Raw genomic sequence first — 23733 nt, 5'->3', positions numbered from 1 at the left:
GGCCCAGAAGGCGATGCTAAACTACACATCCCAGCACCCTTCAGCACTTGGGTGTTGGGAGTGGTGCCGGAAACCTCAGCTCTTCTATACTGGGGCAGCCACGAGGCCCGTTAAAAGACTGGAAGTGGGGGCCGGTGTGGAGGCCCCCACCTGGATACTCACCGCTTTGATCTCGCGGTCCAGCAGCTGCCAAGGGCAGGAGTAGTTGTCGTCTATGTAGGGGCACTTGACCTCTGGTTCTGGGCTGTTCAGGATGGTTCCCCTCAAGCAGTCCCTGAGGAGGCAGGGAGGAAGAACCGAGAGCATCATCAAACGGAACCGCGCCGAGAACTTCCGCCCAACTCGGGTGTGGCCACGAAGAACTCTGGCACCCTTGGACACTTTATAGGAGAGGATCTATCCCTAGCTGAGGATTGAACCGTGGGGGTCCCTGGGGTTCTCTGAGCTTGATGCTGCTAGCACGGATGATGTTACCGAGTTTGGTAATGAGACGTCTGCAAGAAAACAACGAACAACTCGGCAAGGACCAAAGACCTCATAGTCGTTGTCTGCTCCACTTCCTCCTCCTCTTCTCTGCAAACCCCACTCCCTTCTACTACTGATGATGTTACCTAGTTTGGTTATGAGATGTCTGCAAGAAAACAGCCAAGCTCAGAGATCACCGAAGACCCTACAGTCCTCCTCCTCCTCCTCCTCCTCCTCTCCACAAATCCCACACCCTCACACCCTTCCAGCACTGATGATGTTAGCTAGCTGGGTCATGAAAGATCTGCAAGAAAACAGCCAAGCTCAGAGAGCACCAAGGACCCTACAGTCTTCCTCCTCCTCCTCCTCCTCCTCCTCCTCCTCCTCCTCCTCCTCCTCCTCCTCCTCTTTGCAAACCCCACTCTCTTCTAGCACTGATGATATTACCTAATTTGGTAATGAAATGTCTACAAGAAAACAATGAATGAACAATTCAGAGAGCACCAAAGACCCCAAACTCTCCTCCTTCTCCCCCGCCTCCTCCTCCCCTCCACAAATCCCACATCCTTCTAGCACTGATGATGTTCCCTAGTTGGGTCATGAAATATCTGCAAGAAAACAACCAAGCTCAGAAAGCACCAAGGACCCCACAGTCCTCCTCCTCCTCCTCTTTGCAAACCCTTCTAACACTGATGATATAACCTAGTTGGGTCATGAAACGTCTGCAAGAAAACCACCAAGCTCAGAGAGCACCAAGGACCCCACAGTCCATCTTCCTCTCCCTCCTCCCCTTCCTCTCCTCCTCTTCGCTTCCTCCTCCTGTTCTCCTTTTCCTTCTCTTCCTCTCCTTCTCTTTCTCCTCCTCCCCTTCCTATTTCCCCCCCTTCTCCTTTTCCTCTTCTTCTTTACAAACCCTACTCCCTTCTGATGATGTTCCCTAGTTGGGTCATGAAACGTCTGCAAGAAAACCACCAAGCTCAGACAGCACCCAGGACCCCACAGTCCTCCTCCTCCTCCTCTTTGCAAACTGCACTGATGATATTACCTAATTTGGTAATGAAACAGGTGCAAAAAAAAAATAAAACCCACCACCAAGCTCGAAGAATTATCAAGGACCCCAATTCTTGGCCACCAAGAGCTCAAGGCTCATGATTTAATTAGGACAACTGCCGGAATCCTGACACCCATTTTATATGTCCCCTAAGACAGGGGCCTCCAACCACCGGGCCGCGGACCGATCCCGGTCCGTGGAACATTTCCTACCGGGCCGCCCGTTTGCTGGGCGCCGCCATCTTGTTTAACGAGAAAGTGCTTCCCGGTGAGCTTTTCCGGTTGGAAAGCGGCGTTTGGGTCCTGAAGGAATCCTCGCACCTTAGTTTCATCGAAGGGGGGGGGCTTTGAACGAAACTAAGGCGCGAGGATTCTTTCAGCACGCATGGCAAGGCGAGCCGAGCGACCGTCCTGAAGCCGTCCCGAAGAGAAGCCCATCGACAAAGGTACAAAGGAGGAGTTGAAGGTGGCGGGGAGAAGCGGGAGACGGCTGGCTGGCCGGTCGCTCGGCTCGCCTTGCCTTGTCATGCGTGCTGATGCCGGTACCGGGCCGCGGATCATTTTGTGATGCCGGTACCGGGCCGTGGCACAAAAAAGGTTGGGGGCCACTGCCCTAAGACCATCAAGGGTAGGAACTAGCCGTTCCCCTAGTAGGGTGTCCAATTGTGTAAACCCATCTCAGATCTCTCTGTCACCAAGAGATCGTCCAGGTTTTCCTCCTCTGCCTTTTGACCAGGCCTTGATAACGAAACCCTGAGCGCGTTTTGGAAGCCAGGCTCACTTGCAGAAGGAGTGGAGACATTCACGCAGGGTGACCCCCTCTCCGGCCTCCAGGTTCATGAAGCAGATGGGGCACTGAATGGCTTCCACAGAAAGCACCAAGTTCTGGTTGTCCCAGTTCAGGAGTTGCTTGTAGTTTCTCTCTTTCTCTTCTTCCTCCACCTGGAGCCCCAGAGAGACAAAGAAAGGGGAGCACGTGTATTTCTTACCTGGGTGACTTTTGGGATGGGTGGCTTTTTATGGCCCAGATCTGGCTGGGTAGGATTCAAGCCGGTTCGGGCCGGTTCGAGCGAACTGGCTATTAAATTTACACCGGGTTCGCCAAACCCGGAGTTGAACCAACTGGCTGGCCCCAGCCCTTCCCAGAAGTCTCCATGTGGCCCATTTTGAAGGCAGGTAAGTGCAGGATCCACGCAGAGGCTCTGGGAGGAGGAAAAATGTTCTGGAAGTCCAAAAACGGGAGCGTTTCCTGTTTCCGGAGCGCCTCTGGAGCCCGGGGGAGGCCATTTTCTCCCTCCCAGAGGCCTGAGGGAAGCCTCCGGACTCTGGGGAAGGTGAAAAACAGCCCTCCCGGAAGTTCTGGAAGTCCAGAAATGGGACCGTTTCCTGTTTCCGGAGCGCCTCTGGAGCCCGGGGGAGGCCATTTTCCCCCTCCCAGAGGCCTGAGGGAAGCCTCCGGACTCTGGGGAAGGTGAAAAACGACCCTCCCGAAAGTTCCACTAGGCCACGCCCACCCAGCAACTGGGCAGCGAACCGGTTGCTGGGATTTTTTAATCCCACCCCTGCCTGGATCAGGGGTCTCTAGGTGGATGGGTGGGTGGGTGGGTGGGTGGGTAGGCAGGCAGGCAGATACCGTAGATGGATGGATGGATGGATGGATGGATGGATGGATGTAGATAATGAGAGAAAGAAAAAGAGAGAAAGAGACAGGCAGAAACAGTGAGAGACACAGAGATAGATAAAGGGAGAGGGATGAGACAGAGATAGCAACAGCACTTAAGACTTATATGCTGCCTCACAGTGTTTTTACAGCCCTCTCTAAGCAGTTTAGAGAGTCAGCAAATTGCCCCCCCATAATCCGGGTCCTCATTTTACCCCACTTGGAAGGATGGAAGGCTGAGTCAACCTTTAGAAGGAAGGAAGGAAGGAAGGAAGGAAGGAGGGAGGGAGGGAGGGAGGGAGGGAGGGAGGGAGGAAGGAAGGAAGGAAGGAAGGAAGGAAGGAAGGAAGGAAGGAAGGAAGGAAGGAAGGAAGGAAGGAAGGAAGGAAGGAAGGAAGGAAGAAAGGAAGGATGAAAGGAAGGAAGGAAGGAAGGAAGGAAGGAAGGAAGGAAGGAAGGAAGGAAGGAAGGAAGGAAGGAAGGAAGGAAGGAAGGAAGGAAATGTGAAAGGCAGGAAGGAAAAAATAGCACTTGGACTTATATACCACTCCCAGTGCTTCCCAGTCCTCTCTAAGCGGTTTACAGAGTCAGCCTCTGACCCCCAACAATCTGGGTCCTCCTTTTACTGACCTTGGAAGGATGGCTGAGTCAGCCTTTGGAAGGAAGGAAGGAAGGAAGGAAGGAAGGAAGGAAGGAAGGAAGGAAGGAAGGAAGGAAGGAAGGAAGGAAGGAAGGAAGGGAGAGAAGGAAGGAAAGAAGGAAAGAAAGAAAGAAGTGTTGGTGAGAAGGAAGGAAGGAGTGTGGGAGAGAAGGAAGGAAGGAAGGAAGTGTTGGCGGAAGGAAGGAAGGAGAGGAGAGAAGGTAGGAAGGATAGAAGAAAGAAACAAGTGTTGGTGAGAAGGAAGGAGTGTAGGAAGGAAGGAAGGAAGGAAGGAAGGAAGGAAGGAAGGAAGGAAGGAAGGAAGGGGAAAGGCAGGAAGATACCAGTAGCACTTAGACTTATATACCGCTTCCCAGTGCTTTTACAGCCCTCTCTAAGCGGTTTACAGCCTCTCTCTTGCCCCTAACAATCGGGGTCCACATTTTACCCACTTCAGAAGGATGGAAGGCTGAGTCCACCTCGAGCCGGCCAGGATCAAACTTCCTGGCAGCGGGCACAGTCAGCCCGCCATGCTGCCTTCTGGCCGCTAATCACCAACAGGACTCTTCAGCTCAAACCCACCTACCCCCACCCCCTGCCCCTCCCCCGATATGGCTGGCCAGGTCCACCCCTCCCTCACCTGCTTGTACTGGCGGGTGGCCTCCAGATCCCGTTGCAGCCACTCCTGCTCTTCCTCATCCAGCTTATAGTCTTCCGGGACGACGTAGTTCATGGGCCGCTCGCCGCAGCACATTTCGCACCCAGGGCGGGACGGCTTGTTGATAAACGTGCAACTCGGACACTCCCAGCCGACCTAGGGAGCCACCCAGGCGGGTGGAGAGGGCCAGGCGGGAGAACAACAGAGGCAACCCACTTTAGAATAGCAGAACTTCGGAGGAAGACCTTGCAGGTCTTCTAGTAGAGTCCCCCAAACTTTCTGGGGTTTGGGGGTCTGGAGCAGGGAGGGTTGGGGGGAGGAAAGAGAGGGTGGTTTTGTGGGAGGGGCAGGCGCGCGTGTGTGTATGTACATGCCCGTTGCTTGCACAAGTGGGGCTGAGGGCTCCCATGGGTATGGCCCAGTTGCCAATATTTATTTATCTTTATTTATTTACTTTTGTCAATTGCTTACAAGATAATAGGTATAAGTTAAAAAATAGTCACGAGTACATGGATACATAGAAGAAAAATAAAAGAAACAATAGGCACGATTGGTGCGCTTATGCACGCCCCCTACAGGCCTCTTAGGAAAGGGGTGAGGTCCATAGTAGACAGTCTAAGGTTAAAGTTTTGGAGGTTTGGGGAAGAAACCCCAGAGTCAGGTAGATGTTTCCCTAGGGAATGGCTGCTGGGTATCCCAAAGGTGCTTTTTTCAAGAGGCAACTAGACTTCCTTTGTTTTTCCCTGAAGACGTTTCGCTTCTCATCCAGGGGAGCTTCTTCAGTTCCGACTGAACGGTGGAGGATGGAAGGATTTATATTCCTTGCAGTCATCTGGTCGTTCGCGCTCTCTCGGAGAGCCCTTGAGGCCACTCGGAGGTTTATCACAGAATAACAAGGATCAGAAGGGACCTTGGAGGCCATCTAGTCCAACCCCCTGCTCCACCAGCAGACCCTTACAGAAATACCCTAAAATCCGGAGGGAGTCAGCTTTAAACCGAGCTTCAAAATTCAAATTCCAAGCTTCGAAAAAACCCCAACTGACTTATCTCTGTACCCTCAGGTTCACCTGAATAGCACAGCAAATGGGCCCAGAGCCTTCTTGGACAGAGAGGAGGGCTGGTTTGAAAGATGGGTCAAGGAGGCCAATGTCAAGTATGAAACTTTGGCAGCTACGTGCCTCTTCGTTTCAATTTGCCATCAGAGTTAAGGGGTGGGAGGTGTTGTTTTAAGATCTTAGTCAAGACCTTGTTGATGATCCAAACTCTGTCAAGGACCTTGGAATACTACTCATCTCTAATGACCTAAGTGCTAGAGCCCAGTGCAACTACATAGCCAAAAAGGCATTAAGAGTTGTTAATCTAATCCTGCGTAGCTTCTTCTCTGGTAATATCACACTACTAACTAGACTAGAGCATACAAAACATTTGCTAGACCAATACTTGAATACAGCTCCTCAGTCTGGAACTCACATTATGTATCTGATATTAGTGCAGTTGAGAAAGTCCAGAAATATTTCACAAGAAGAGTTCTCCACTCCTCTACTCGTTGTAGAATACCTTATGCCACCAGACTTGAAATTCTAGAACTGGAAAACCTTGAATTACGCCGTCTTCGGTCTGATCTAAGTATGGTATATAAAATCATCCATTGCAATGTCCTACCGGTCAATGAATACTTCAGCTTCAACCATAACAACACTGGAGCAAACAATAGATACAAACTCAAGATTAACCGCACCAAACTTGATTGCAGGAAATACGACTTCAGCAACAGAGTGGTCAATATCTGGAATACTCGACTCGACTCTGTAGTTTCTTCCCCAAACCCCCAAAACTTTAACCTTAGACTGTCTCCTATTGATCTCACCCCTTTCCTAAGAGGTCTGTAGGGGGCGTGCATAAGCGCACCAACGTGCCTACCGTCCCTGTCCTATTGTTTCTTTTATTTTTCTTATATGTACCCATTTCATGTACTCATAACTATATATACACTTATACTTATTATCTTGTAAACAATTTACAAATAAATAAATAAATAAATAAATATGGGGAAATGAAAACTCCACAGTTCCGCTGAAGTCTGGGAGAGCCCGAAAGCTTTTCAAGGACATCAGAACAAGTGTGGAGTCGAAAGCAGACGGTTCCCATAACGAAGGGAACCGGTTTACATGGCCTATGTGAGAGGGTTGGGGGTTTGGCTGGGTAAAGTATTGCTTAAAATTCCATGAACTGGTGCCTGGGAACCTCAGAGTTGGTTGTGCTTCAATATTACTCTGTTTCCCCGAAGATGTCCTGAAAGTAAGCCCTAGGTTGATTTTTTTTTTACATATGCGCCCAAAATAAGCCCTAAGATCCCACCCACTCCAGAGTGGATGGGTGAAAATTAAGCTAGGGTGGGGATGGGGTGGGGGGGTGGAGCTGCCCAACTATTTACCTTTGGACAGTTGTAGCCAGGCCTTGCACACCCTGACACCTGCCTTGCGGGCCCATTTCTCCTGCAACCGGCAAGACTGGCCAGGTTTTCCTGAAGGCCTCTGGAGCTGAGAACAAAGCTCTGGATCGATCCTGAGCTCAGTTATCACCTGCAGAGGCCTTCAGGAAAGCCTTGCCGGCCGCAGAAGAAGAAGTCCCTGAAGGCCTCTGAGAGCAAAAAGGAGGCCGGGGGGCGATGCATGCAAGAGAGGTTAGTCAGTGGACGACGTACCCTGAAAATAAGACCTGGTGCCTTTTTGGGTAGCAAAATAATTATGATGAAGGAGAAGGAGGGGGAGGAGGAGAAGAAGAAAAAGAAGAAAGAGAAGAAAAAGGAGAAGGAGAGGAGGAAGAAGAAGAAGAAAGAAGAAGAAGAGGAGGAGGAGGAGGAGGAGGAGGAGAAGGAGAAGGAGAAGGAGAAGGAGAAGAAGAAGAAGACAGGGTCTTATTTTCAGGGAAACACGGTACCACGCAGGCTATTCAATAAACAGCAAGATTTTCAAAAACGGAACCAGGAATTTAATTTGTATTCTCAAGTTGGATGTTGATAAGCCATCTATGTCAAAAGTGAACACCCCTCCCTCAACTGGAGGTGGGGGGAGGGGAGAATATGACCCCACTAATCTCTTGTTTATACCACCGTCCTCTCAGCAGTTCCGAGAAGGCTCCACACCCGTTTGCATTATTCAGGAGACCCTGAAGACACAGATGAACCTCCAGGTGGCCTCAAGGACCCCTCTAAAAAGGATGCAAATGACCAGCTGTCTGCAAGGAGTACAAAACCTTCCATCCTCCCAACTGTTCGGTCAAAGCTGAGGAAGCTTCTCGGATGAGAAGCGAAACCTCTTCGAGGAAAAACAAAGAAAAGTCCAGTTGCCTCTTGAAAAAGCTCCTTTGGGACAACTACGATTGGAGGACGGAGAAGCGCCATAGATATTTGGCCCTTGCGTCGATCTCTCACCCCCTTCATCTCTACACCGCCCACTTTCTCGGAAGTCTCCTACCTTCGGGGCCTCCACCGGGAGCGTCGTCAGTCCAGGGCCGCTACCCTCTTCGTGCGTGTCCAAGATCAGGGAGGGCTCCGTTGGCGTCGAGATGCCCGAAGAACCTGAATCCCCAGTTCCCCGAGGTACCAGGACTCCTTCCGTAATGCCTAACTCTGGCGACAACACAAAATGGAAGAAAGGAGAAAGATGTCACTGGGCGGGTTTAGATGATTTAAAATGTCATGGTGCTTCACCGTTTCAAAAAGTACAGATGCAGGAGGTCCTCGAATTACAACCATTCATTTAAGTTCATTTGAGTGGTGTGGCGGCCTAGAGGTAGAACTCTCGCCCCGCAATCAGGAGGCTGCGAGTTCAATCCTAGGTAGAGGCAGATATTTCCCTTTCTCTGGACACGTTGAGAATATAGCTGCTGAATGAAACTCCACACTGGTGACAGGAAGGGCATCCAGCCAGTAAAACGCTCTGCTAGCTCCATTCAGTTGCCCAGACTCCACCCTGATGCAAGGAATTATGGGGTCGTTAAAAGAGGACGATTTAGTGACCGAAGTTCATGGCACTGGAAAAGATGGCTTACGGACCGTTTTTCACCTACAACCTTTCCGACATTCCTGCGGACACCCGATCCAAAAATTCAGACCGCTTGGCAACTGTCCTGAATTTATGATGGTTGCAGCGGTCCTGTTTTGTGACCTTCTGACAACATCAATGGGGGAAGCCAGATAATACAATCAATGTCCAACAAATCCACCCCACCATTCAAATCGTAAGTCTCTAGCCACATCTCTCAGAGAAAATAAAATTGATTTGTTAGAAGTGGCCATTGGTGTTAGCTGGATGCAGCCGACACTAAAATACATCAATCATTTCCCCTTGGACCCTGGCCTTCCCCCAACCCCCTGGATGTATATTCTCCAATGGGACACATCCATAGCCAAGAGTCATCAATCATGCTCTCCAGTAATAATCTTGTGTGCCAACAGCTTCGGCTGCCTAGCAATTATCTGAAGCATTTCAGGAATGCGCTGTCTTCCCGCATTCCCTTTTTCTGGCAGCTAAAAAGACCAAAGGAGTATTTTATTTTTATTTTTTAATTGACAACCAGGTTACTACCAGTAACTTAATAACTACAATCATTCACTTAACGAATGTGGCATGAAAAGTCGTAAAACTGGGGCAAACCTCACGGAACACAACGTCTCCCTTAGCCACATCAATTCTGGGCTCCATTGCGGTTGTTAAGTAGGGGGCTACCTGTCTAGATGGTCCTTGAATGACCCCCGGCCACCCTTTCCGGTGCCACTTCGGACCAGCTCACCTTCCAGCTGCCTGCGTTCGTGGTTCAACTCCACCGTTTCTTTGTCCAGCTTCTTGGCCTTGGCGGACATCAAATAGAGGTAGGCCTGGTCTCCGTCCCTCTGGATACCTTGGTAGTGGAGGGTCTCGTGGTCCTGTGGAAGCCTCCGTCCGACCACCCACTTCTGGATGCTGGGTGGGAAACCATAATGGAGGTGCATCTGTTCAGCAGACAAAAGGCAGCTGTCAGGAACCTTCTAGAACAGAATAGAATGACATGGGAAGGGACCTCGGAGGTCTTCTAGTCCAGCCCCGTGCTGTGATGACCCAAAGGGGCAAACAAAGTCACAAAAATAGGTCAAGTCCCTTGAATGCCTCCAACTTGGCCCTCAATGTCCAGTTCTCATCGGCTGGAGAGAAAAAAAAATCTCCCAAAAACAGTTTTCAAAGGGAAGAAATTCCATCCGAGCTCAACGTGCATATAAATTATAAATAAAAACCAACACAAACCACAAAGCTGCAGCAATTAACGAGACAGGGCAGGATAAGGGATCGAAGAGGTCAAAAGATAATGAAACACACACACTTGGGGAGGGCGCCAGAGAAGACTTGGACAAACCAGAATAATTTCATGCTTTGCTCCCAGCAACTTTGCCGTGCGCAGTTTGCCATTTTAAACAGTCTTCTCAGCTGCAGCCCATGAAGGGGATCAGGGCCCTTTCCTCCCCCGTAGACCACACAACTCACATTGCTCCCTTCTCCGTTTCTCCTTGCGTGCCCTAGGATGGAGAGGGGATGGGCCTGGGTCTTTCTCTGAACGCCCAGCTGGCCTGTGCCCTTCCCCAGTTTCCTCCACAGCCACCGGAGCCACACACCCCACTCCCTGTCGGCTGTTCCGCCTCTCCCTCGGAGTCAGATTCCAACCGGGGCACGACACCCGCTCAAGCAGGAGAACCGATACCATCTCAGATAAGTGACCGTCTAAGCCTCTTCTTAAAAGCCTCCAGGGATGGACCAAAAGATGCTTTATTTTTCTTTTTTTCCCCAAGAGACAACTGGACTTTCTGGTTTTTCTCTAAAGACGTTTCGCTTCTCATCACGGAAGCTTCTTCCGCTCTGACTTGGATGGAAGGGGATACGGAAGGAGTTCGTTCAGTCAGCGCCGATGAAGCTTCCGGGACGAGAAGCGAAACGCCTTCAAAGAAAAAAACCAGAAAGTCCAGCTGCCTCTTGGGAAAAAAAAAAAGAAAATAAAAGCAACTTTGGAACAATCATGACTTGGATGACTGAGAATCTCCACAGACGCCTCGAGTGTTGGAGCACCCACAAGCTTCTGGTGGCTGTTGGTTAATCGTCCTCACTGTTAGGAAGTTTCTCCTTAATTCCAGATTGCTTCTCTTCTTATTTTCCATCCGTTGTTTCTTGTTCTGCCTTCAGGTACTTTTGAGAATAAATTGACCCTCTCCTCTTTAGGGCAGCCTCTGAAAGACTGGAATCCTGCTCTCGTGTCACCCCTAATTCTTATTTTTCCCCTTTAAACTAGCCAAACCCAAATCCTGCAGCCGTTCTTCCTACGTTTTAATCCTCAGGCCTTTGATCCTCTTAGTTGCTCTTCTCTGCACTTTTCCCAAAGTCTCAACCTCTTTATTTATTGTACTATAGTGACCAAAATCAGTTACCGTACTCCAGGTGTCACTAAGGATTTGTAAAGCGGTACTGATACTTCGTGCGATTTGGATTCTATGCCTCTGTTTATGCAAACCTTGGACTGTATTAACTTTTTTCGGCTGGCTCATGTTTACGTGGCCCGTTAGGATTCCTCTTTCGGAGTTCCTCCATCATTGCCATGGCAAAAAACCTGGATTGAAAACCCTGACTCCTCTTGAAAATGGACAGGATGCGGAATACCACGATGACATCTTCCTAGTAGGAGAGAGCTGGAAGGGACCTTGGAGGTCTTCTAGTCCAGTCAAGCAGGAGAACCTCTACAGATTTAGATAGGTGACTGTCTAGACTTTTCTTAAGAACATCCAGTAATGGAGCACCCACCAATTTCTGGACGCAAGCTGTCCCACTGGTTAACTGTCCTCAGGAAGCTTCTCCTAAATTCCAGGTGGCCGGAGTCCTTCAAGATCACCCAACTTTCCCCCCAAATCTGCCTAGACAGGATCTCTTGACGGTTCATACCATGTCTTTGAGGGAAGCCATAGTCATGGAAGGCTGGACCTTCAGAAAGATAGGAGTGGTGACCATCTGGGCATCTTCCACGCCCACCCAGATCCTAGAAGAAAGGAGAGGCGTCATGAGAAGTTTCCCTCACCAGGTCTGACTCCAAAACTCATCCCTTCTTCTTCTCCACGGTTCTCTTAACCTCTGACTTATTCATACTACCCAAGGTCAGAGGTCATCATTGTTGCGGCCCGCCAGCAGCCAATAGAGGTGGCAGGAGACTCGGACAGTGAGGAGGCTGGGGAGGAACCTGGGCCAGTCCTGGAGTCTGGGGAAAGCTCGGACGAGGGCTCTGTGTTGGAGGCATAGATGCAGCCAGGGCCCTCTGACAATTATCAGCTGCCTTCGGAGTTGGAGATCAGTGGGGAAGAAGAATAGCTGGAGCCTGTTCCCAGTGTGCTCATGCACAGAGCTGCCAGATGAAGGGAATATCTAAGGAACAAGGGTCGATTCGGGAGTAAAGGCTCAGGTGGACAGTGAATAACCCCTCCCCTAGGGAATAAAAGAAGAGCGAAAGGGAAGTGGGTTTTCAGGAGACAATTAGTTCAATTCACTAGGGTGAAGATCAGGGCCTGACTTCTTGCCAAGTCATTGTTGCTACAGTGTGGCGTTTGGAAGCTATCGGCCTGGCAACTCTCCCAGCCTGATCAAGGTCTGGAGTTGTGAAATCTCATGAAAGACTATTTGCCGGGACTTTGCTGGAGTGGAATTCCCTTGAACCTAAATAAAAAAGGGTTTTATCGGGACAAGGAGTCAGTTTCATGTTCTTGGAAAACTTGCAGCCCGAAACTGAGTCATGATGTCCAGGACATCTTAAGAGAATACTAATCCAGACGTTGGATTTAAAACCAGTAAATATTTTTGGGGGGGATTTTGCCCGAAACTGACCATCAAGGAAATGCACATTTAATTATACATTAACTGCAGCTAGAATTGCATTTGCACAAAATTGGGAAAGTGATGAGATCCCTACAGATGAGAATGTGATTAGCAAAATATTAGAATGTGCGGAAACGAACAGATCAACGCTTGCTATAAAGGAGAAAGGACAAACGGAATATTATATGACATGGGAGCTATTTTATGGATGGTGTGAGAATAAAAATAGAAGGGAGAAATGAATGGAGATTAGTGAAATAAAGAATATATGTTAAGATAGAGACGTAAACATTATGATTATTAATATGATTGTTAAGATTATACCTAATATATTTTCATTAGAAGATATGTTAGGAGGGAGAAATAAATCTTCTATCTTCTTCTTTCTTCTATATATATATAAAAATGAAATACCCCTCATGCATCATCACAAAATTTCCAGAACTGTAAAGCCTATAAACTTGAAATTTGGCTCGTATGTACCTCTTGGCTTCTAGATGCTAAGAAATGATTTTTTCCAAATGATCATCAGAGCATTTAGAGTATTTCCTATATTATTATTAACACGCTCTGATGCTAAGGAGTTCTACTCCCCCTCCCCACCTGGAAAGAAATCTCTTCCAAATGCAAAACACAAGCAGAGGAGTTTCAGTTTCACAGCAGCACCAAGCAGCTTTAGTACAGAACAGTTGAGCTAAGCCACGCCCAGGCTCCTTGCTGTCTCCTTCTTGCTCACCCAGCAAATACTGTTTCAGTTTCCAAACAGCCCTCAACTCTCTCACACACTGACAGGACGCTAGCCAGATGAATACCGATGGATGCTGGTAAGCAGAGGAACAAAAAATTTTCCCCTTATTTTCCTCCCCAAAAACTAAATCCGACAACCTAGTTTCGAAGCGAAGCACAGGTATCCAGCTGGTCGAGTTATAATGCTGATTATTTATATTGCAAGGTTAGAGAATTATCATCAATGTAACGAATATCATAAATTTTGATTGTAAAAGCACAGAGACGTTTGCGCCCAGACGACATGCTGTTTAATGGAAGATGATACGCTCAAGTTTTAAAAAAAATTTAAAAAACTTACCAAAAGTAATACAGTGTATATATAGCAACACTGTATAGTGCAGTGTTGGTGCGGTGTCGGGGGGGCTTTCGGTTCAAAGTGTGGAGTGTGAAGGATGTGTGTTTGTGTTTATTTTCACGGCCATGTTGTGCACTGAAAATGGTGTTTGATTTCGTTGTACGAGGTGCAAGGACAGTAAAATAAGGTAAATAAACAAAAAAAGAGAATATGAATTCAGAAATCAGGACCTCACCATGTCAGGTGATACAAAGATGAAGCCATTTTAAAGTCAAATTTGGCTCCTGATGGACGCATCGCGTATACAGGTAGTCCTCAACTTATGGCCACAATTGAGGCCCAAGCCTCCCTTGTTAAGCAAGACAGCTGCGAAGTGAGTTTTGCCCCATTTTACGACCTCTCCCGCCACACTTGCAAACGGAAGCACTGCCGTTGATAACTTAGTAAGGCGGTCGTTAAGCGAATCGGGGGGATTCCCTATTGACTTTGATCTGGGGGTCACAAAGAGAGGATCTCATGAGCTTGGGTCACGGCCACAGTCATAATTATGAGTCGGTGTCTGAATTTGGATCACGTGACTACAGGAACGCTGCAACCGTCGTTAAGTGTGAAAAGCGGTCACAAAGTCGCTTTTTTTTTTTCAGCGCCGGTTCCATCGGTCACTAAAACAAAGGGTTGTTAAATTGAGGACTGCCTGGATAGAATAATAAAGCAACATTCCTGGAATCCTTACCAAGTTTCTCGGCCTGGCCTACCTAGAAGGGCTGGTAGTCACAAAGTAAAAATTTTTGGTTTTTTGCCTCAAAACGACGGGAAGCCCAACACTGAGGGTGCCACAGAGGCTTTAGAAGGCACAGACTGGATTTCCCGTCCCCTCCCGGGTTTTCAAATTTTATAGGGCCTTCTAGGCCAACTTTTGGACCTCAGGGACCACCAAAATCATTTTAAATCCCGCGGACCAGAGACCCTGGGAAAATCCCCCCAAAATGTCTGCAGGAAAATCCCCAACCCCGTTTTCCTACCGATCGATCGTTCTTTATTTGGGATCGCAGGATATTGTCTCCAGCTCCGTTCTCAGAGGGAGAGAGAGAGAGAGAAAGAAAGGAGAGACTTTTGGCTTCATGCAAGGAAAGCAGCAGAAGCCGCAGAAGTCTTTCTTTCTCTCCCTCAAACTCTGCCAGAAAGGAGTCTTTTTTGCCGGCGCAGCCTCTTGGAGCAGGAGGCCTTGCAGGGTCCCAAAGGCTCATTTCTGGCGGAGTTTGGGGGAGAGAAAGAGAGACTTTGGCTGCTTTCCTTGCATGCAGCCAAAAGCAGAAGAAGAAAGAAGCGGAAAGAAGCCCGTGGCAGCAGCCCCCCTTTCCGCCCCCTCCTCCCTCGTGTTGTTCGCAATGCAAGCGATGCAAGCCTTGTGTTCCCACGGGCGGCGCAGCCTTGTGTTTCCGCGCAGCCTGGATTAATTGCTTTGGGAGGGAAAACATTTCTCTGCAGGCCACCAAAATGTTCTCGCAGACTACCAGTGGTCCCTGGCCCACAGGTTGGCACCCCCTGTGAATCCAGCTGTCTTAAGATTCGCATTCGGGACCGCATCGCCTCCCCTGGCATCACCTAATGTCGTGCTCCGGATAGGCGTCTCGTTCCAGCTGCACCTTGACAGGGACGCGCCGCTCGGCTAGCCAGACGGCGCAACTCTGGGCGACCTCTTCCTCCCCGTCTCGGATCGCCTCCGCCAGCCGAAGGGCTTGCTGCTCAGCTGAGGAAGAGAGCAGGAGGAGACAATTGGGCTATGGAACTCCTCGCCACAGGACGCTGCTCTGCCCCCTGGGAGGCATTTCCCCAGGGCAGGGGCGGATCTCAGCGTCTCAAGCTCCGTTAAGGAAAGTGCCAACCCTGAGGTCTTCGTGCCCGTTCGGTGTTGGGGAGGGAAAGGCAGTTTTGGGGAGAGGGCTAGGGGACTGTGGCTCTGGACCTCCCCCTGGCATGGAAGGCGATGGGTGACTTTGGATCAAAAGAACCGGGAGATGGGGAGATCTAGTTGGAGGGAGGGAGGGAGGGAGGGAGGGAGGGAGGGAGAGAGGGAAGGGAGGGAGGGAGGGAGGGAGGGAGGGAAGGAGAGAGAGAGAAGAAAGGAAAGAAAGAAAGGAAGAAGAAAGAAAGGGAAGAAAGAAAGAAAGAGAAAGAAAGAAGAAAGGAAGGAAGGAAGGAGGGAAGGAAGGAAGGAGGGAGGAGGGAAGGAAGGAGGAAACAAGGGAGGGAGGGAGAAGAAAATGAATGATTAAATGAATGAATGAGGCAGGAAGGAAGGAAGAAGGAGGGAGGAAGAAGCAAGGAAGGAAGGAAAGAATGAAAGAAACAAAGAAAAGGGAGGGAGGGAGGGAGGCAGGAAGAGAAGGAGAGGAAAGAAAGGAAAGGAAAGAGGAAAGAGGAAGAAAGGGAAAGAGGAAAGAAAGGAGAGGCAATGGATGAGGAAGGAAGGAAGGAAGGAAGGAAGGAAAGAGGAAACAAGGTAGGGAGGGAGAAGAAACTGAATGAATAAATGAATGAATGCAAGGAAGGAAAGAATGAAAGAAACAAAGAAAAGAGAGGGAAGGAAGGAGGGAGAGAAGGAAGGAGGGAGGGAAGAAAGGAAGGAAGGAAAGAGGGATGGATGGATGGAAGGAAGGAAGGAAGGGAAGGAAGGAAGAAACAAGGGAGGGAGGGAGAAGAAAATAAATGAATAAATGAATGAATGAGGCAGGAAGGAAGGAATGGAGGGAGGAAGCAAGGAAGGAAAGAAGGAAAGAAACAAAGAAAGAGAGAAGGAGGAAGGAAGGAAGGAGCAAGGGAGGGTGAAAGAGGGAATGAGAGGGAAGGAAGGAAGGAAGGAAGGAAGGAAGGAAGGAAGGAAGGAAGGAAGGAAGGAAGGATGTTCCTGACCTGTCCAGGTAGGAATTAAGACTAGGAGTTAAGGCTCCAAGAAAAAAAACACCCAATTTAGATGCTTTTAAAGGATGGACTTTATTGCCCCGTGGGAAGAAAGACCCCTAAAACAGAGACCTTATTTCTAGCACTGATGATGTTACCTAGTTGGGTCATGAGACGTCTGCATGAAAAGAAGCAAACGCTCAGCGTTCCCAGGACCCCTCATGTCAACTCTGAGCTACAGATCTTCTCCTTTATTATTATTATTATTATTATTATGATTATTTTCTGCTCTGGGTCAGGCAAGGGGCACCCAGAAGACCCCACCCCCAGGGCCATTTCTGCTTCCATCGCACCTCTGGGAGGCCCACCCCGTTCTCCCCTGCAAACTCACCTATCCTTATTGTCTCCTCCATCGGCCACACGTTCAGCCACGTGGACTCCTGACCCAAAGAGAAGGAGGAGCCGTGAGGAGGAGCAGGACTGACCCAACCTCAACCCCCATCCTCATGAACAACAAGGCTTCCCAGGTCCAATTTCAGCACCAGGCACCCCATCACCGGAGGCTTTTAAGATGAGTTTGGTCACCCAGGGGTCTGGAATGGTATAGGAGCTCCTGTTTGAGCAGGGAGCTGGGCTAGAAGACCTCCCAAGTCCCCTCCAGCTCTCTGTTTCTCAATCGTGGCAACTTTAAGATGGGTGGACTTCAAGTCCCAGAATCCTCCAAGAGCAAAGCTGGCTGGGGAATTCTGGGACTTGGTCCACCTATCCTAAACCCTACCCTATCCTAACTTCCCTTCTCTTACCCTACCGAACCCTACCCTACCTTACTCTACCCAACCTTACTCTACACTACCCTACCCTACCCTACCCAACCCATCCAACCCTACTTACCCTACCCAACCCTACCCTACCCAGCCCTACTTACCCTACCCAACCCTACCCTACCTTACCCTACCCTACCCAACCCATCCAACCCTACCCAACCCTACCCTACCTTACCCTACCCTACCTTACTCTACACTACCCTACCCAACCCAACCAACCCTACTTACCCTACCCAACCCTACCCTACCCTACCTTACCTTACTCTACACTACCCTACCCTACCCAACCCATCCAACCCTACTTACCCTACCCAACCCTACCCTACCTTACCCTACCCTACCTTACTCTACACTACCCTACCCAACCCTACCCTACCCTACCTTACTCTACACTACCCTACCCAACCCAACCAACCCTACTTACCCTAACCAACCCTACTCTACCTTACCCTACCCTACCTTACTCTACACTACCCTACCCTACCCAACCAATCCAACCTACTTACCCTACCCTACCTTACCCTACCCTACCTTATTCTACACCACCCTACCCTACCCATCCAACCCTACTTACCCTACCCAACCCTACCCTACCTTACCCTATACAACCTACCCTGCCCAACCCAGCTCTATCTTACCCTACCCTATACAGCCCTACCCTACCATATCTTACCCTACCTTACCCCACCCAATCTTATCTTACCCTACCCTATACAACCCTATCCTATACAACCCTACCCAACCCAACCCTACCCTACCTAACCCTAACTCACCCTACCCTATACAACCCTACCCAACTGTACCCTTCCTTGCCCTACCCAACCCTACCTTACCCTACTCTATACAATCCTACCCTACAGAAACCTACCTAACCCAACCCGACCCTATCTTACCCTACCCTATACAACCTTACTCTACGCAATCCTACCCTACCCTTCCCTGCTTACCCAACCCTTCCCTATCCTACCCTGCAATTTAGGCCAAGGGGTACCTTTCCTGCTTGGGGCAGGACCCCAAATGAAAGCCCCTTCAAGGGAACAGCCTCACCTGCTCTGTGGGTCTCTACTTCCCCAGCTGACCCAAAGCTGCTTCCGACATTGAAGGAGAATCTCTTCCCTCCAGTGACTTCAATCCAGGTTTCCGCTTCTCTGCGTTCTGACAGAGAAGAAAAACCCACTATGAGTTTGCTCCTGGACAACTTTCCGGTGTTCCTCCACTTACGACACATAAAAGTGCCCCAAATTACAGTTGTACATCGTAAGTCAAGGACTGTAAGCCAGTCATTAAGGGAGTCATCACATGACCACAGGTCATAAAGGGGCCCTAGCTGCCCACTTTTTGCTTTTAGAGGGTCTATCACATCTAGTCCTCGATTTACGACCACAATCGAGCCCAACGTTTCCACTGCTGAGCCATTAAGAGAGTTTCATCCCATTCCACGCCCTTCCTTGCCACAGTCGTTAAGCAAATCCCTGCCACTGCGAAGCTGCTAACCGGGTTGTGACATGAATCCCGCTTCCCCGTCGACTTTACAGGGCAGACGGTCGCAAAAGGGGATCACGTGACCCCAGGACATGCAACTGTCGTAAGTACACGCCAGTGGCCAAGCCTCTGAACTCTGATCATGGGACCACGGCGAGGCTGCCACAGTCGCTAAACCGTCTGCAACAGTCACGAAACACACAGTCGTAAATTCAGGGTTACCTGGGTTTGGTTTCACTGCTCTTCTCTTCACTGTTGATGGGGCCAGGGCTGCCCGACAGTTATCAGCTGCCTTCAGAGTCAGAGATCAGTGGGGAAGAAGAACAGCTGGAGCCTGTTCCCAGTGTGCGCATGCACAGAGCTGCCAGACGAAGGGAACAGCTAAGGAACAAGGGTCGACTCGGGAATAAAGGCTCAGGTGGACAGTGAATGGCCCCTCCCCTAGGGAATAAAAGAGGAGCAAAAGGGGAGTGGGATTTGCAGGAAACAATTAGTTCAATTCATTAGGGTGAAGATTTGTTCCTGACTCCTTGCCAAGTCATTGCTGCTACAGCGTGGCGTTTGGAAGCTATCGGCCTGGCAACTCTCCCAGCCTGATTCACATCTGTGGTTGTGAAATCTCATGAAAGGCTGTCGGCCGCGACTTTGCTGGAGAGGAATTCCCTTGAACCTAAATAAAATGGGTTTTTATTGGGACGAGGAGTTCGGCTTCGTGATCTTGGGAAGAAGCCCGGGTCAGAACATTTACCTCTTTCTGATGCTCCTAATCCTCCTTAAAAGACGGTGACCGGACTTGAACCCAGGATCTGAGGCCGGAAAACCCCCCCAAGTGAGTTTTACTTCCTCCAACTGGTGACTCTGACGTCCGTCGTTGCAGTCGAAAATGGCATTTTGGGCCCAGACATGTCTCAGCTTCAGGCTGCAAGACTTCCAATCTGCGGGGAGAAAGAAGTAACACTGTGATGACCCAGCGTGCGATGCACAAGCAACGGAGTCACAAAAACAGGTGAAGTCCCGTTAATTCCTTCCACGTGGCTTCAAAGCTCCAATGATCATTGACTGGAGAGAAAAAAAAAACTCCCTCACAAACAGTTGCGAAAAGGAAGAAATCCCGTTCAAACTCAAAATATATATAAATTATAAACAGAAGAAAAAAAAACCCACACAAACCACACTGAAGCAATTAATGAGACAAGGCAGGGTAAGGGCTCAAAGACGTCCACAGATATCGAAACGCACACACTGGTGAGGATGTCAGAACTCAGATAAGACTTGACAAACCAGAATTATTTCACGCTTTGCTTCCAGCACTGGGCCATGCGCGGTTTGTCCTTTTAAACAGCCCTCACAGCTGCAGTCCATGAAGGGAATCAGGGCCCCTTCCTCCCCTGTAGACCAGCCATTCATGTTTCTCCCTTATCCACTCCTCCCTGCATGCCCGAGGATGAAGAGGGGATGGACTTCCTGTGCCCTTCCCAATTTCCGCCACAACCTCTGGAGCCACACTCCCACTTCCTGTCGGCTGTTCCTCCTCTCCCTCAGAGTCAGACTCCGATAGGGGCATGACAAATGCTGTGAGAAATCGGGCACTATTCAACCCCGACACAAGACAGTCCTCAACTTACAACCGTTCCTTTAGCAACCGTCCCAAGTTACCACGGCTCTGTGAAAGCATCTTACGACCGTTTGCAGCCATTGAAGCATGCCGAGGGTCACACACACTCCAAATTTCAGCAGCTACGTTGTTAAGCAAGTTCGGCCTCGTTTTACCTTTCTGGTCACGGTTGTTAAGCGAATTAGGACATTTGTTCAATTGGTAATACGGTTGTTAAGTGAATCCGGCTCCCTTATTGACCTCGCTCGTCAAGACGGTTGCAAAAGGGGATCGGGTGACTCTAGAACACTGCAATCATCATCAATACGAGTCCATTTCCAAGGGTCTGAATTTGAATACTGTGAACATTGTGGGATGCAAACAACGGTCGTAAGCGTGGAAAAAGGTAATAAGTCATATTTTTCAAGGCCGTTGTAATTTCGAACAGTCACTAAACATAAGTCAAGGACTGCCAGTATTTCCAGGGCCTGGACAATTTTTTTTTAAAGGTCCACAGCACCACAACACAAGTGTGTTTCACACTGTTGGACACCATCCCACCAACTTATTCTTATAGTTAGGGGTGAATGAAAAGAAAATGAACTAAAATTGCTCCCACGGAGAAATGGACATCGCTACAGAACTTTTCCCCATTCAATGAACGAGAATGAACTTCTGAAAACCAAAGGTATCAAAAGGAATCCTTCATTGAGACGAGACAATTCCTGTAGGAGTTCAAAGCAGCGTCTAAGGTCTCTCAGGCATACAGGGATAGATAAGGGAGTTTAGAGCCCCTCCCCTTATCTCGAGGTGTATTTAGTGGAACAAAAGCCACTATGTTAATTCCCCACCACCACCCTTTTTGTAGAAACGATCTTTTTCATAGCTAATTTCCCGCCACCCCCTTTTCAGAATGAACTTTTCCAGAGGTTCCCTGGTCACCTCTCACCGAGGAATTTTCATGGTCTTCTCATCTGCTGGCTGTGCCTCTCAGAGGTGATACGTTCCGGCCACCTGGGTTTCCTCCCTCCCTTGTATCATGTGTCAGTTATACAAATTCGATATAAGATTAAATATATTCAGGTTACATCAAGAAAGGATTTCTTTATCAGTCTCCCCCCCCCCCCCTTTTCCTCTTCCACTGAAGAAATGACAGATACACGGATCTGACGCCTATCTTCTTTCTTCTATATATATAAATGCGAAAATACCACTCACGCATCATCACAAAATCTCCAGAACTTGAAATTTGGCACGTATGTTCCTCTTGGCTTCTAAGGGCTCACTAAGAAAGGATTTTTCCAAATGACCATCAGAGCATTTAGAGTATTTCCTATATTATTATTATTAATAATACGCTCTGATGCTAAGCATTTCTACTCCCCCTCCCCACCTGGAAAGAAATCTCTTCCAAATTCAAAACACAAGCAGAGGAGTTTCAGTTTCACAGCAGCAACCAGCTTTAGTACAGAACAGTTGAGCTAAGCCACACCCAGGCTCCTTGCTGTCTCCTCCTTGCTCACACAGCAAATACTGTTTCAGTTTCCAAACAGCCCTCAACTCTCTCACACACTGACAGGACGCTAGCCAGATGAATACCGATGGATGCTGGTAGGCAGAGGCCGAATTTTCCCCCCCTTATTTTCCTCCCCAAAAAACTAAGCCCGATCACATAGTTTCTTAGCGAAGCACGGGTATCCAGCTACTTAATGATAAACTCTTTTTATACTTTATTTTTATTTTTCGAAAGCTCTCCTCGACTTACAACAGTTCATTTAGTGACCGTTCAAACTGACCACGGGCCCTGAAATAAGTGACCGATGACTGTTTTTCACTCTTACGACCGTTGCTGCATCCCCATGATTAACATTCAGATGCTTGGAAACTGGTTCATAGTTGCGACCGTCACATTCCCAGGGTCATGTGATCCCCAGAAAAGTCAATGGGGGAAATCCCGGTTCCCTTAACAACCAGGTTACTAATTTAACTAATACAACAATTCAGTTAACGACGGTGGCAAGAAAAATCGTAAAACGGGGCAAAGCCACTCGGCAAAGGTTTCACTTAGCAACATAGATTTTGGGCTCAATTGTGGTCTTAATTACAGGACTTACCTGTAGTTAGTGAAAGGCCCTATACACCTTCTCTAAATAAATACAAGATAAATACAAGAGAGCAGAGTTTAAATTCCAGCTAAAACTGAAAAACATAAAACTCTGGATGCAAATGTACAGTTACACTCAGTAGGAGTTTGTGCCGTTTTGTCTTGTGCAAAAAAAATGGAGGCCTTTCCCCTTTTCCACCAGTTTCATTTTTAAGGATCCAACTCCCCCCACCCAAAATACACACACACACACACACCGAGTTTACAATCGGGTATGGGCTCTTTTCTTGCACTGTTTGCAAGTACTGAGCAAAGAATCAACAGTTGTACCAGGAAATGTAACGGAAGATAAACCACACCCCGATTAGGGAACTGAGAAAAAAGCCCAGAAGTTTTATTTCATAGACGCAACGTTCATAAGGCACAAAGAATTGACACCGTTTAGACCCCATGCGAAAGAGACGATTAAAAAATAGCTAACACTGGACAAACAACCAAGCAAAAAAACAAGAGAGCTTCATCAAGGAACTACCAGGGAGAAGACGACATCATCGCTAATCCTGCCATTGCAAACATTATTGCATATAAACAGGGGACCCGCACTTCCCTGCACTGATGATGTTACCTAGTTGGGTCATGAAACGTCTGCAAGAAAACAATTATGCTCAGAGAGCAACAAGGACCCCACAGTTCTTCTCCTTCTCCCTCCCTCCCATCCTTTTCCCTCCTGCCTTCCTCCTCTTCCTCCTCCTCTTCTCCACAAACCCCACTCTTTTTGCACTGATGATGTTCCCTAGTTGGGTCATGAAACGTTTGTAAGAAAACAACCCAGCTTCAGAGAGCCCCAAGCACCCTACGTTTCAATTCTGAACTATAAATACCCTCTTCTACTTGTTCCCACATAGTTTTCCCCTCTTTCATATTGATGGTTCAGTACCCAAATGTAGCTATTGTTTAATCACAAAAAAACAGGGACACCAGGCAACAATCAAGCAGAAAACAATACCTCAATCAAGGAAGTGCCCAGGAGAAAACCACACCCCACCAACAGTGGCAGATAGATAGATAGATAGATAGATAGATAGATAGATAGATAGATAGATAGATAGATAGATAGATAGATAGATAGATAGATAGATAGATAGATAGATAGATAGATAGATAGATAGATAGATAGATAGATATGATAGACAGAAAGACAGACAGACAGACAGACAGACAGATAGATAGATAGATAGATAGATAGATAGATAGATAGATGGATAGATAGATAGATAGATAGATAGATAGATAGATAGATAGATAGATATTGTAGACATGAAGATCGATGATGATCGATCGATAGATAGATAGATAGATAGATAGATAGATAGATAGAGATAGGGATGATA

The 23733-nt window shown here is 48.4% G+C and overlaps 1 protein-coding gene across 2 annotated transcripts in view; it reads right to left on the bottom strand.

The window, feature by feature from the left end:
- RBCK1 (RANBP2-type and C3HC4-type zinc finger containing 1) overlaps positions 1–23733 on the bottom strand; it is a 36336-nt gene that overhangs the window by 5797 nt on the left and 6806 nt on the right. Inside the window, exons 2-12 of one of the 2 annotated variants that reach the window (XM_087928806.1) lie at positions 19393–19579; positions 18867–19085; positions 18210–18317; positions 16730–16778; positions 15043–15187; positions 11433–11526; positions 9268–9466; positions 7950–8104; positions 4456–4629; positions 2297–2457; positions 163–274 (exon numbers count right to left, since the gene is read on the bottom strand). In XM_087928806.1, coding sequence (XP_087784932.1) covers positions 163–274; positions 2297–2457; positions 4456–4629; positions 7950–8104; positions 9268–9466; positions 11433–11526; positions 15043–15187; positions 16730–16751 — 1062 coding nt within the window. In that variant the 5' untranslated portion in view covers positions 16752–16778; positions 18210–18317; positions 18867–19085; positions 19393–19579. The remainder of the gene's footprint in view (positions 1–162; positions 275–2296; positions 2458–4455; positions 4630–7949; positions 8105–9267; positions 9467–11432; positions 11527–15042; positions 15188–16729; positions 16779–18209; positions 18318–18866; positions 19086–19392; positions 19580–23733) is intronic. The other variant, XM_087928805.1, reaches the window with a different exon arrangement.

The sequence above is a fragment of the Pseudonaja textilis genome, chromosome 3 (assembly GCF_049901715.1).
Source record: "Pseudonaja textilis isolate UNSWEBS1 chromosome 3, rPseTex1.2, whole genome shotgun sequence".
Classification (NCBI taxonomy): domain Eukaryota; kingdom Metazoa; phylum Chordata; class Lepidosauria; order Squamata; family Elapidae; genus Pseudonaja; species Pseudonaja textilis.
Note: the sequence above shows the minus strand (reverse complement) of the source record. Positions and strands in the feature narration are given on the sequence as shown.